This window comes from Rhinoraja longicauda, chromosome 10, assembly GCF_053455715.1.
Source record: "Rhinoraja longicauda isolate Sanriku21f chromosome 10, sRhiLon1.1, whole genome shotgun sequence".
Lineage (NCBI taxonomy): Eukaryota > Metazoa > Chordata > Chondrichthyes > Rajiformes > Arhynchobatidae > Rhinoraja > Rhinoraja longicauda.
In genome coordinates, this window is record NC_135962.1 from 27,336,646 (window position 1) to 27,351,823 (window position 15,178).

Consider the following 15,178-nt stretch of genomic DNA (forward strand, 5'->3'; position numbering starts at 1 on the left):
AGAAATAATTTAGAAACAAAATTCAGTAAATCAGCAAAGTCAACTGAAGTGACAATTCTAATCCAGTCATATGCTATCAGGTTTATTGTTGCAGAAGTTGACAGCATGCAATTACTAGACTAACACTGTAATTAGCAGCAAAAAAAATTGGAAGCTCACCAAGTTTGACGTGACCAAAACAGAATATGCAGCCATCTGCACCATTCACAACTGATTGAATGACTTCTGCCACTGTTCCTGAGCAGACCTCCGCCTAGGGTTGTTAAAGCAAAAGAATAAATTATTTACTTGAAAGGCTGTGTACAGATAATTGAAAGTAGACAAGAGTGTAAGACTAATGCAAGCCGATAATTAATTGCAAACAGGTTTAACTATATGCTTTATGTTCCTTCAACTCACTTGTGAGGCATCATGGGTGAAGACGGCGTCGAAGGCAAACATTTTTGGAGCAGCGACAACTGTTCTCCTGTGGGTAGAACTTAAATGGCCGCTCACGGAGGGGTCGTAAAGGGTTATTTGTTTTTTGCGAGCGTCTACCTTCAGAAAAGACATCGACTCTGATGTATCATTCGCTCCGTGCGAAGGACAAATCCGTACCATTACCTTCACCTGAAAGGAAACGGTAAGAAAATCAATTCCCAAGATCACCTTTCAGCAATAAATTTATGCTTTGCTGATTCTTTGCGGATAACACAAGAAATAAAAGTATTGCAAAGTTTCAACAGATTTTCCACTATCCGAAGAAGGGTCTCGACCCAAAACATCACCCATTCCTTCTATCCAGAGATGCTGCCTGTCCCACTGAGTTACTCCAGCCTTTTGTGTCTATCTTCCCCTATCAGAAACAGGTGAATTCACCAAACAAACAAACAAGTATGTATCCGCACTCTGTTCATGTCCTCACTCCATCACCACTGATATTTTTATTTGCACTTTTAATTCATTAAAAGCCACATGAAAAGTGAACCAGTAGGAATGAAAAACCACTTTTGGAAGTCTAAGAAAGGCTGAACCTATATAGTGAATGGTAGGCCTCTGGGAAGTCTGGTAGAGCAGAGGGATCTAGGAGTGCAGGTGCATAGTTCCTTGAATGTGGAGTCGCAGGTAGGTGAGTGGTGAAGGTGTGGAATTCTCTGCCTCAGAAGGCAGTGGAGGCCAGTTCGTTGGATGCTTTCAAGAGAGAGCTGGATAGAGCTCTTAAGGATAGCGGAGTGAGGGGGTATGGGGAGAAGGCAGGAACGGGGTACTGATTGAGAGTGATCAGCCATGATCGCATTGAATGGCGGTGCTGGCTCGAAGGGCTGAATGGCCTACTCCTGCACCTATTGCCTATTGTCTATTGTCTATTGTCTATAGGGTGGTCAAAGGGCTTTTGGCACATTGACCATCAGCAGTCAGAGTATCGAGTATAGAAGTTAGGAGGTCATGTTACAGTTGTACAAGACTTTGGTGAGGCCACATTTAAAGTATTGTGTTCAGTTGGAAAGGGTGCAGTGAAGATCTATGAGAATGTTTCCAGGACATTAAGGGCCTGAGCTATAGGGATAGATTGAGCAACCTAGGACTTTATTCATTGGAGGGCAGGAAGTTGGGGGGTGATCTTATACAGCTATACAAAATTATGAGGGGAATAGATTGGATAAATGCAGTCTTTTGCCCAGAGAAGGGGAATCAAACGACATAGGTTTAAGGTGAGGTGGGAAAGATTTAATGGGAACCTGAGGGATAATTTTTTTAATACAAATGGTGGTGCATGTATGGAATGATCTGCTAGATATCTATATCTCCTACTTCCAGTTTAGTTTAGTTTAGTTTAATTTAGAGATACAGCACGGAAACAGTCCCTTCGGCCCACCGAGTCCACACTGACCAGCGAGCTCCATGTACTAACACTATCCTACACACTAGGGAGAATTTATAAAAGCCAATCAACATACAAATCCACACGTCTTTGGAATGTGGGAGGAAACCGGAGCACTCGGAGAAAACCCACGTGGTCACAGGGAGAATGTACAAACCTCGTACATTCACCATTCAACTTCAAGCTCCTCCTATTCACGTATAAAGCCCTAAATGGACACTCCCCCCCCCACATCAAAAATCTTCTAACCCCCCTCTCTAACTCCAGGTCCCTCAGGTCGGCCGACTTGGGGCTACTCACTATCCCGCGGTCTAGGCTTAAGCTCAGGGGTGACCGCGCTTTTGTGGTTGCAGCTCCTAGACTGTGGAACAGCATCCCTCTCCCCATCAGAACTGACCCCTCCATCGACTCCTTTAAGTCCAGGCTCAAAACCTATTTCTACTCCCTAGCGTTTGAGGCTCATTGAGGAGGCGCTGTGAACTGTTTGCGTGCTACTGTATGTTTCATTTTTTTTTCCATTGGAACCTAATCAGATGTACAGCACTTTGGTCAACGTGGGTTGTTTTTAAATGTGCTATACAAATAAAATTGACTTGACTTGACTTGACCACCCCAGGGTCAGGATTGTACCTGGGTCTCTGACTCTGTAAGGCAGCAGCTCTACCCCTGCGCCACCATGCCACCCAGTTCAGAAAACAGACTGTGCAATAAATTCCCAAAAAGCTGCATTTACAGCATAAGTGAGGAGGAGATGAAGAGCATCGAGAGCACGGAGCGTGAAGTGCACACTATGCTCTCAACACCATGCACACACAGTGCCACGGCCCTATCCCATGGAAACCTTTCCACTTTTAGAATTGACACCCATGCAAAAAGCCACTACATAAACCTTAAAATAAATGAGACCAGCTGCTGTGAATTACTGAAAGGCTTGGAAATGGTAGATTCAAGGCCATCTCTATTCATAAAAAAACGTACAAGTTTAATTTGGTACTTAATAGCATTTTACAGAAACCCGCAGTTGGCCAACTGAATAGACAGAAATAAAATCCACCTATACAATACAACATTATCTAGTTACGTCCATTTCGCTGGACGTAAATCAGTAAAATTATTCAATGATCATTTCACAGATTTACGTGAAAATCTTTTTAAAAAATCTTCATTTTTATGATGAAAAATGTTAAACTAGTTCAATGGTTTCTTTATTATCACATATACCAAGGTACAGTGAAATACTTTCATTGAATACAGCTCAGCAAGACTATCACCATATATAAGCACCATGCCCCCGGTTAGTACACTTTGTACAGAACAGCCCACTGAATCCATATGCAAGAGTCACCATTTTAGCGCCATTTTACAGTCCCAGCTACAGCTGTGACGGTCGTCCAGCGAACTATCGTCTGTCTCCTTCCCCGAGAGCAAGGATTCTAAGAATAACATTTTTTTTAAATTTGGACTTGAAGGGTACAAGGTGGTGCCTAAAATGCGGTGACTTTTGTGTACGGACTCAGTGTGGTCTACCTCATTTTATTTGTTGTAACACAAGTTGACGTGTTGTGCATTCGTACAATCATGTATAATCTTTTCTTTGACTGGATAGCATGCAAACAAATGCTTTTCACTGTACCTGTGTGACAATATTTGACAATAATAATGAACTAAACTACACATTCTTAGCCAGAATAAGCAAACTCACCTTTGTTTTCACTATTTATTTTAGTTTAGTTTAGAGATACAGTGCGGAACCAGGCCCTTCGGCCCAGAGTCCATGCCGACCAGAGACAATTTACAATTCTTACCGAAGCCAATTAACCTACTAACCTGCACGTCTTTGGAATGTGGGAGGAAACTGGAACAGCCGGGGAAAACCCACGTGGTCACAGGCAAACGTACAAACTGCACAGACAGCACCCATAGTCAGGATGGAACCTAGGTCTCTGGAGCTGTGCAGCAGCAACTCTACCACTGCACCACGTTGTGTACAGTCAATGTGCTCTACCTCATTTTACTTGTTGCAACACATGTTGATGTGTTGTGTATTCATACGTTCAAGTATAGTCTTTTCTTTGTCGAGAGTGCATGCAAACAAAAGCTTTTCGGTACCTCGGCTCACTGACAACAGTAATAAACTAAACTACACATTCTTAGCCAAATAGGCAAACTCACAGTTTTCCCTGACGTGTTTTTCTTCATTTCTCTCACTTCTAGGATATTTCTGAGGTAATCACCACAACCAACTCATCATTGGCTGATAAGAAAGCCGTAAGAAATCCCATCTTGCCCCTCCCACACGAGAGATGAACATACTGAAACCATAATTATTATGCTTTCCACATGCACCTTAGTAATATCCACTGACCATTCTGATGAGAGGTTCATTTTGTCCGACAATCACAAGGATTAAATTCTTGTTTATTCTGCAATCAAGGCAATTAGCTTGTTACGCAGTTGTTCTCAAACCCTCAAACTGGAACTTTTTATAAAAAATGGTGTTTTTAATTAACCTTAAATTAATACTGCTGTGAATCCCACTGATGAAATCCAACATTATTGCACTGCAGAGTAAATTACATTATATAGGTCTCAGTTCAGAGACTATTTTACTGTGCACTTAATTGGAACTGATAGATGTGGACGACTTTACAAATGAAATTGGTCTTCTAGCTCATTCATTAGTGCACACATTGTTGGTGTATAGAGCAACTTACAGAGCAAGATTCTCATTTAACTTTTGCAAAGCTGACAAATAATTTTATCGCGATATATAACTGGGCATTTTAAAGAGGAGATTGACGGGTTGACTAGTAAGGGCATCTGAGGTTGCAGGGAGAAGGTAGGAGAATGGGGTTGAGAGGGCAAAATAGATCAGCTGTGATTGAATGACGGAGCAGACTCTTTAGGCTGTACTTTAGACTTTAGAGATACAGTGTGGACACAGGCCTTTCAGCCCACCAAGTCCGTGCGACCAGTGATTCCCATACTGTAGCACTATCCTACACACTAGGGACAATTTACAATTTGACCAAATCCAAATTAACCGATATTCTCAATGGACCAAATAGCCTAATTCTGCACCTATGCTTTATGGCCTTGTAACACCAAGAATGCATAGCAACTCAAACGAAAATTACACTCTTCATAATTAGCACGAGCATTGCGTTTAGCAACTGGCTGTTGTGCAGTGAATAAAGGTTATTAATTTACTGACTGATTATTCCTATCTTAACCATTTTACATTTGTACATATTCTGAAGTGAATGATACCAGAATTCGGGGCGGCACAGTGGTGCAGTGATAGATTTGCTGCCTTACAGCGCCAGAGACCCTGGTTCGATCCCGACTATGGGTGTTGTCTGTACAGTGTTTGTACGTTCTCCCCGTGACCGTGTGGATTTTCTCCGAGATTTTCGGTTTCCTCCCACACTCCAAAGGCGTTCAGGTTTGTAGGTTAATTGGCTTGGTATAAATGTAATTGGCCCTAGTGTGTGTAGGATAGTGTTAATGTGCAAGGATCGGTGGTCGGTGCGGACTCAATGGGCCAAAGGGCCTGTTTCCACACTGTATCTCTAAACTAAACTAAACATACAGGTTTGTAGGTTAATTGGCTCTGTAAATTGTAAATTGTCCCAAGTGTGTAGGACAGTGATCTTTGGCCAGTGCATACTCAGTGGGCCGAAGGGCCAGTTTCCACACTGAGTCTCTCAAAAGTAATCTAAATAAACCATTTGTGGTCAGTGACTGTACTTGCGCAATTCCCCAATTGCACACGAGGACATATTAATGGGAATATTTTTTAATTGTATGAATTTGTACCTAACATTTCAATGGTACAATAGTACTTCATTGTCACATGTACCTAAATACAGTGAAATTAGTTTTTTGCATACAGTTCGGTGACAATCCTACTGTACATTAGGCACAATCATACTAAGTATAAAAGTGTAGCAGACCACACTGAGTCCATACAGCAGAGTTGCCATGTTTTAGGTGTAACCTTCAAGCCCGAGTTTCCTTAAAAATATTGGGAGTCCTATCATAGCCATGCAAGCCCATTGTCCTATCGATGGCACTAGGTCGGACAGAGTTGCAGGGTCGGCCTGGTCAGGTGATGTGTTGATGTCCTCCACCGCTGCTCTGCCACCCGAGGGGCAATTTACGGAGGCCAATTAACCTACACAATTAACAAATGTCACACCATGGGATAAGCGCAGTGGTTAATAATTGTGCCTTTATTTATTCTCTTCGAAAGAAAGACAACAATTTTCCAGTACAGATGAACATCTCTCACTTGACCACCAGTTTAGTTTAGATTAGTTTAGAGATACAGCTTGGAAACAGGTCCTTCGGCCCATCGAGTCCACGTCCACCATCGATCGCCCGCAGATCAGCGATCACTTGTACACTAGATCTATCTATCTTGTAGGCCAATTAACCTACAAACCTACATGTCTTTGGGATGTGGGAGAAAAATGGAGCAACCGGAGAAAACCCACACGGTCACAGGGAGAACGTACAAACTCCACGCACAGACAGCACCCGTGGCCAGGCTCGAACCCGGGCCTCTAGCGCTCTACCAGCTGCACCACTGTTATAATCAAGATCCTGAGTAATTGTAATCTCCCTCCATTTACGTTAATTCTCTGTGGAAACTAGTTGTTGGTCAAGTTTTTGTATTCAACTAAATTGTTTTATTTTCATGTGACTTTAAAACATTAAATTGCAGAAACTACTTTACTGATCTCAGGTGCACTATTTCTGACACCAATTATGTTATAAAAATGCAACACAATAGCCAGTGTACTATTTAGAGTTTACATTACACATTTAAAGTCACATTTACAAGTTTAATAGCGGTAATATCTCTGTCCCTTTGTATTTCCCTTATAAAGAGGCAGTGTCGGGCTTCACTGTGCACTCAAAAAAAGAGAAGGCATCAAAACTTACTGGCATTAATGCTTTTAAGCACATTTCATGTCAGACTGGAGAGTTTAATTGCCTCTTTTTCTTTTGCCACGTGTCTCACGTAAGAGGTCTCTGTCAGAAAAACTGACAGAAGCTTTGTAATTGTAAAACACTTACCCACTGATTACAGAAGTAGAACTCCACTTCAAGACATTTGTTGAGCAGGGAGTTCAGGAAAGTGTTTTGAAAGAAAAAGTACCATTTACAGCATTAAGGCAATCCAGGAGAGGCATAATGAGATACACCTCAACAATGAATGCTACAATGTCGGGAATGTAAGAGGCATTTTGTCGGAATACATCACAGCATGGTTTGGGAACAGCTCCATCCAAGACCGCAAGAAATGGCAGAGAATTGTGGACACAGCCCAGACTACCACACAAACCAACCGCCCTTCCATTGACTCCATCTATACCTCATGCTGCGTCGGCAAGGACCAGTCTCATCCCGGCCACTCCCTCCTCTCCCTTCTCCCATCAGGCAAGAGGTATAGAAGTGTAAAAACGCACATCTCAAGATTCAGAGACAGTTTCTTCCCAGCTGTTATCAGGCAACCTAACTAATGAACTAACTAACTAACTAACTAACTAACTAACTAACTAACTAACTAACTAACTAACTAACTAACTAACTAACTAACTAACTAACTAACTAACCAACCAACCAACCATCCATCCATCCTTCCATCTATCCTTCCATCCATCCATCCATCCATCCATCCATCCATCCATCCATCCATCCATCCATCCATTACTAAAACTCTGTGTTTGTTTGTGTGTTTGTGTGTATGTGTCCACCTTTTTTGGTTCACACAGCCAAAACGGTACACCATAGCGCCACAACTTTTGGCCCATGTTACTCACCATTATCCTGGGCATAATGAAGCTACATCTTTAAAGCTAGAGACATTTTAAAGTTTAAAAATTCACTTTCTAACCCATTTCCAGAAAGTGCTCAGCGTATGACGTCACAATGGGTGACGTTCGACTTCATTTCAAGATTCAAGATTCAAGATTCAAGATAGCTTTATTTGTCATCCAATATTGGACAAAATTCAGTCACCCACAGTCCAACAATAAAAGCATTAAATAGGCATTAAAATTACACAACCCCAAAAACACACAAAAAAAGAAACATCCATCAAAGAAACATCCATCACAGTGAGTCTCCTCCAGTCCTCTCCTCACTGTGATGGAAGGCCACAATGTCTTTTCCCTTCTCCTGCTGTCTTCTCCCGCAGTCAGGTTGTTGCTCCTCACTCGCCAAAACAAGATGGCCACCGGCAGCGCCGCTGCCCTGGCTCAGTGGTTCCCTCACCCCTCCCCCCTTGCCCCTCTCCCCTCCCCCTCTCCCCTCTCCCCTCTCGCCCCTTGCCCCTCCCCCCTCTTGCCCGGCCAAGGCCCCGGGGGAGACTCGCACGTCGGCAGTCAGCGTTCAACGCACGGACACTAGTAAGTGCCTTTTGCCGCCAACGGCTCCACGGAGGGGGGTGGGCGTGGCAGCCGAGTGGGTGGAGGAGAGGGTGGGGGTAGGGTGAAGTGGGTGAAGAGAGTGAGGGTGGGGGGAGGAGGGGGAGAGTGGGGGTGGGGGTCGGGGGTCGTGGGGTGTGGGGAGGGAGGAGGAGGGGGGAAGGGGGCAGTGGGGGTGGGGGGGAAGTGTGGGGTGGGGGGAAGGGGGACAGTGGGGGGTAGGAGAGAGTGGTGGTGGGGAGGAGGGGAGAGGGGAGGAAAGAGTGGGGGTGGGGGAAGGGGGTGAGGGAGAGTGGGGGTGGGGAGGAGGGGAGCGTGGGGGTTGGGGGAGGGGAGGGAGGTGGGGGCAAGTGGGGTTGAGGGCAGGGGGAGGGGGGAATAGGGGTGGGGAGGGGGAGGGGGAAATGGGGGCGGAGGCAGGGCTGGGGGAGTGGGAGTGGGGGCAGAGGAGGGGCAAGTGGGGGTGTGGTGGGGGGGATGGAGTGGGTCAGTGGGGGGAGGAGGGGGGTAAGGGGGATTGTGTGGGGGGGGGGGAATTGAGGGTGCTACACCATTACAGGAGAGGCTTTGGGTCCAGAGCTCACTCAGTCACACCCTCTCCCCTTCCCTGTTCCTCCTCTACGAGGAATGGACCCAACGGGTCCACTTGGTCTAGTTCTACCAACTAGAGAGCAGTCCTGAGCTGCCATCGACCTCATTGGAGACTTTGGACTAATTTTAATCGGGCTTTACTAGATTTTATCTTGCACTAAACGTTATTCCCTTTATCCTGTATCTATACACTGTGGATAGCTCGATTGTAATCATGTATTGTCTTTCAGCTGCCCGGTTAGCATGCAACAAAAGTTTTTCACTGTACCTCGGTACACATGACAATAAATTAAACTAAACTATCGTAAATGTTGCATCTGAAAATATGCATGTGAATCTTAGAAACATATAACACAGTTCCAACAAATGGCAAATTAGGATTCTTCTCACATGCAATAACATTTTCTGAATTCATTAACATATTAATAAATGTAAATAAAGAAAAAATGCAAAAAAAAAGAACAGTGGGACTAGATTTGTTTTAGATGATGACAATTCACCTATATTAGTGAGGTTTATTGACCCCCTTGCATTACAGGCAAAGATAATTGCTCAGTCCATCATATAAGACATTTTACATTTCAATAATTATGCATAGAAATCATCTCAGTTTTCATTTCCTGGCTGTGGTTCTGGGCAAAATTGTTGATCTTGCAAATTTGAAACTTCAAACCTATGGGCTTAAGGTTGGAACTCCAGCACCGTTTTTTGAGATTGGAGAAACAGGCCCTTCAGCCCACCGAGTCTGCGTTGATAAGCGATCAATGCTAGCACTATCCCACACGCTACGAACAATTTACAATTTTACCAAAACCAATTAACCAACAAACCTGCATTTCTTTGGAGCGTGGAAGGAAAGTGGAGCACCCGGAGAAAACTCACATGAAGTGATTCTGCCAGTCCAATAACTTTACCCCCAAAGTGTTACAACTGCCGCTAATGACAGCTGGAATCACTCTGAGAATAGTGATCCGTCAGGTAATACAGGTCCACCAAAGTTTTTCCAGCACCCTTGGTTCCAGAACCTCTCTGGATTATCCGTTTTGCCAGACCAACAGAGGTCAGGGCCTCCGAGCGGAGTCCAACAATACTGGAACGGTCTGCCTAGGCCGCCCGGGTACCGAGATACCGGCCCCCAAATTTGGCCTCGGAAGTCGGCCACGGGAACGGATCTGCTGGCTTCAGCCGGGCCAGAGTTCCAGAGCCCCGGCCTCGGGGGGCAAATTCGACCCGCCGATCAGCTGCGGAATCCCTGAAGAGGTCGAGATCAGCTGCCTCACCTGGGCTAAGCGCCACATTCTCAGTTGGGACCTCCGGGCTGGGGTGGGGAGGGGGATTTCAAACGCATTCTTGTGATTTTGTCCGGATTAAAGGAGGTGCCTGACCAACAGTTGCCAGAAAATCATTGGTGGACCTATATAACTTCACCCAGAAACGTTAACCATTCAGAGTTACAGCTAACTGTAAAACAGGATACAAAACAGGATACTGGATACCAATTCATATCATTTGATGTGTTTATCATTGACATATATTTCAGCAGTGATACACATCAAAGACAGCTGAGAATAGATTTATCCATACCTTGCCAATGCCTGGGTTATCCTTGACTTTGCACACAGCCCTCAGAAGGCATGGAGGCGCTGGGGGAGGGGACACTTGCAAAATGCCACTGAAATTTGTTCTGCAGCTTGAAGGCTCACGAGAATGCTGGAGGAGCGGGTGGCTTTTCTTTTGCTTTGAGGAGAGATTCAGCTTCTGTGCCGCTCTAGGGTCAACAAACAGCAGCAGGGTTACTTACTGCAGCAGGGTTACTTACAGCAGCAGGGATACTTACAGCAGCAGGGTTAAACAGCAGCAGGGTTAAACAGCAGCAGGGTTAAACAGCAGCAGGGTTAAACAGCAACAAGGTTACTTACTGCAGCAGGGTTACTTACAGCAGCAGGGTTAAACAGCAGCAGGGTTACTTACACTGCACAATGCCACCATTTGCTGCTTCCCCAAAACAACACACTTAATTCTAATCAAATTCCATAGGAACGCCGCATCGGGATGCTCATACAGGCAGACACGGGCAGAAATGCAGCCAAGATAATAATATTCACTTAATTTCTCCCTCGCAAGAGTTTCAATTAAACTATAACTTGGTGAACAGGTTCGGCAGCTGGGACCAGGGCTGCAGAAATCTCAGCGACACCATAAAAGGTGAAATCAGCCTCTTGTCACGACAGGCCAGATGGGCTACCCTGCCACATACTGTACATAGCCAGCGAACAAATTATTAGCATTTCAAAAGGGCTCACATTCCTATGGTACATTGGAAAATGTATTGTGATGGTCACTTTTACAGCGCTCCCATTAATTACACTTCCAGGGGTGATTCAGGTTTACTCAAGAGGTGTGAACAGCAGGCAAACACAGCAGTCCATAAATAATTTGGCGCCATTGTGGCTCGTTAAAGTTGCATCGTTCAGTCAAGCAAAACATGAAAGCACTAATGCATTTTCAGATCCCGGATGAAAAATTAATTTTGTCAATTCACCACTAATCACGCATTCAATATTTTTCAGTATTGACAGTGAAGCAGCTGCAAAACCTCACGTTTTCCCTCACAGCGGGTTTATTTGAATAAAACCAGGTTGGTATGCCCACCGTTTATTTTTTAACTGTCAGGAAGAATGATGTAAGTCACTACTTCGAGTTGTGCAGTTTTACGTTATACCATCATCATGCTCAGGGTCAGCCTTGAAAGAAAATGACAACTGTGGCCTCTTGGGATTCCACTCCAAATACAGGCAAGAGATGCACGAGACCTGATGAAATAATTATTACTTCAATAATGTCTAGTGTAGCATTTCCCTTGGGAAAGACAGGAAGCAGGATGTAAAAACTACATTTGCACATCTACCATTCATGCACGCAGGCAAAGCTTTAACCTGCTGCTTCTGCTAGTTTCCAGGAAACAACCAGACAGTGAAAAGCATGCCGCGGCAGATGCCCCCCGGTGGGCCGCGGAGTAGCCGAGGCCGGAGCCCCAGCGGGTCAGAGCCCGCAGTCGGCGAGGCTGGAGCCCCTGCCCACAGTCGGTGGAGTTTGCAGAGCCCGCGGCTGGGGCCAGGGTCGGCACCAAAGAGGCATCCGGAGAGGACCTGGCGGGCAATAGCGCAGTGGTCAATGCGGCGGCCGATGAGGTTGCTGACCAACGGACGAGGACGGACCACTTGGAATGAGAACGCCGCTGCCGAGGGAAGGAACAATGGAGGACCCAGCTTGGAGCGACTGCCATGAGGGAGGGGGAAGAATAATGGAGGACACGGCATGGGAGGACTGCCGTGGGGGAGGGCGGGAGGTTGGGGGAGAACAAAGGGGGGCCTAGCACGGATACTGTGTATACTTTGTAACTTTGTCAGCGCCCTTATGTGGTGACTTTTCCATACCTTGGGTATGCAAGCAAAGAATTTCACTGTGACTTGCCACATGTGACAATAAAGTATAAATTCATCCATTCGTTCATTTATTTGTTCATTCATTCATTTATTCATTACAGTATATGTATTGTAATCCCACTTTTAAGGTACATGGGTGTTCTCCCAGTTCCTTTCTAAAGAGTTGTTTTAGGTTGTTCACTTTCTTTGCACCAAATCAGTATTTAAAAATAATAAGAAGGAATTACAGATACTGATTTATATCAAGGATTGACACATAGTGCTGGAGTAACTCAGTAGGTCAGGCAGCATCTCTGGAGAACATGGATAGGTGATGTTTCGGGTGGGAAGAAGGGTCCTGACCCGAAACGTCACCTATCTATTTTCTCCACAGATGCTGGCTGACCCGTTGAGTTACTCCAGCACTATGTCTATCTTTAAAAATAACAAATTGACACTGCTAATTGACATCAATTAGCAATGGTAGCAGAATTATTTTATTTTGGGGGAAAAGGTTCTCCAAAGTTAATTATATATATGAATACACTGCTGAAATGTTGTTTACACCCTGTCTAAAGTCACACGCTGGGTTTCCTGTTAGTTGCACTGCATTTGAACAAATTCCATCTCTGACATCGGGAAAGCAGCATCAGTTCCAAATTATTGTAAAGATCAAAATTACAATTGCAAATATGCAAAAGGTTTTAAACTGCATTTTAAAAAACATGGGATTTCCTATGAGTACATTAAGGAGGTGGTAAATGCCATTCCTTATCCAAACTCATGCAATCCCAGGAATCTTTTATTCTTTCAAAACTCCTTAAAGAATCATCCACTAGATATGATTGATAACCGGAATAAAGAAGGTGTCCAAAGTCAACTGCTGTAAATCAATAGAGGAAAAGATTCTTGAATTTACTTACATTTCCCTCCAATCCATCATCTAGTTAGGGTTTATATCCAGCACTTGAAGCCAATAAACCACAACTTTCCCATCTATTTTGCTTTGACATTCCATTATCCGGGATGTGTTGGGACAGTCCGGTCCAGCAGCAATCATGGAACTTCCCGCATGCTTACATAGTGACTTCTGATAAACCACTGAACTCAACAAAGACACTGCATTGATTGTGAGCACAAGCCATGAAGACACACAAGAAGCTCATCAGGAGAAGCTTGAATATCAGATTGTACATTCTCTCTTTCTTGGAACGTTTTGTCTTACATGCTCACGTTTCTCTTCCTGCTGAAGTTTATTGTTCGAGTTGATTTTGATTCAACTTTAAGTTTCCCTCTCTGTCCGATTCCCCCAATATATCCAAACCTTGTATTAACTCTTCGAGGATGAGCAATTTTGCATCTTTCTGGCACCTTTATTAATCTCACCAGAGAGCTAAGCACTAATCCAGCCAAATCTGTGCTTACTCAAGAAACAAAAGCTCAGGCGTGATTTGTCCCGTGCCTCTCTTGTCCAAAGCTTCTCCTTGTCAATATCTTCGAGGAGCAGCTTTCAAGTAAATGCAAATTAAAATGTCCCCATTGCTTCGATGGTAAAGTGGCAGCTGTCCTTGATCTCTCCTCCTCCCCTCCCAGTCCCCAGCTGAGATAGCAATGCATTCACATTGTATGATCACCACCTCTGATTCCTCCCAGCGTCCAGGCACGTCACGAGGATTATCATGAATTCTTCATTAGCCTAAAGAAAAGGACTTCAGTCTGTTCTGCCCTCAAACTGCTGCAACATGATTCTGCCTCTTCAGAAAAATTAGTTCCGATGGTTTGCCAACTGCTCGAAAAGCATTCATTACACGTCCATTGTCTTAAATAAACATTACATAGTAGACTCTAGACTTTAGGCTTTAGAGTTACAGCGCAGAAACAGGCCCTTCGGCCCACCGAGTCTCCGCCCACCAGCGATCACCCCGTGCACCAGCACTATCCAACACACAAGGGGCAATTTACAATTTTCACCAAAGCCAATTAACCTACAAACCTGTACGTCTTTGGAATCTGAGAGGAAACCGGAGCACCCGGGGAAAACCCACGCGGTCACAGGAAGAATGCACAAAAATACGTACAAGCAGCACTCATACATGGGCTCGAACCCAGGTCTCTGGCATTGTAAGGCAGCAGCTCTACCACTGTGGCAGAGCCTCCCTCTGCACAACTAATATTCTGCAATAAAGTGAGCATTCTAACCTTGCTTGATTTCCGTTAATTTAGCACTCCAGTTGGACATGAGACTTTTTTTAGATGCTTAATGCTTTAGCAAGTGTATGTCGCAGATTAATAGAAGGTTAGATTGGATTTTGGTTTAATATGGGATGCAATATACAATCACAGATAGTAAAAAGCCAGTTTTAGCATTTCCAATTACAAAATCTCATTTTCACATATTAAATCCAATTACTGTCAAGGCACAGCAGGTCAGAAAATCAGGTCATATAATAATTAAAATAAAATAAAATGCTTAATGATTATTGTTGTTGAAAATTTTCTTAATAACTGGATTTGTCCTAACTTTATTACCAATAAAAAAGAGCATGCAACTGATACAAATGGTGAAATTAGCAAGAGGACTTGGGTGGGGGAGGGATAGAGAGAGAGGGAGTATAAGGGTTATATAGAAATCATTATTCATACCGCTGGGTTGTAAGCTGCCCGAGCGAAATATGAGGTGCTGTTCCTCCAATTTGCGTGTGGCACTGTCTTCCTCTGACAGTGGAGGGGGCCTTAAATAAGGACAGTCTCAAACTGAAGAGAGGTCCCAACTGAAACGTCACCTATTCATGTTCTCCAGAAATGCTGCCTGACCCACTGAGCACTTGTGTCCTTTTCTGTAAACAAGCAACTGCAGTTTCTCG

General features: G+C 44.3%; 1 protein-coding gene across 2 annotated transcripts in view; it reads right to left on the reverse strand.

The window, feature by feature from the left end:
• kif26ab (kinesin family member 26Ab) overlaps positions 1-15,178 on the reverse strand; it is a 154,247-nt gene that overhangs the window by 25,137 nt on the left and 113,932 nt on the right. For both annotated transcript variants that reach the window (XM_078407147.1, XM_078407148.1), the window contains exons 5-7: positions 10,474-10,657; positions 400-609; positions 160-253 (exon numbers count right to left, since the gene is read on the reverse strand). In XM_078407147.1, the coding sequence (XP_078263273.1) occupies positions 160-253; positions 400-609; positions 10,474-10,657 (488 nt within the window). The remainder of the gene's footprint in view (positions 1-159; positions 254-399; positions 610-10,473; positions 10,658-15,178) is intronic.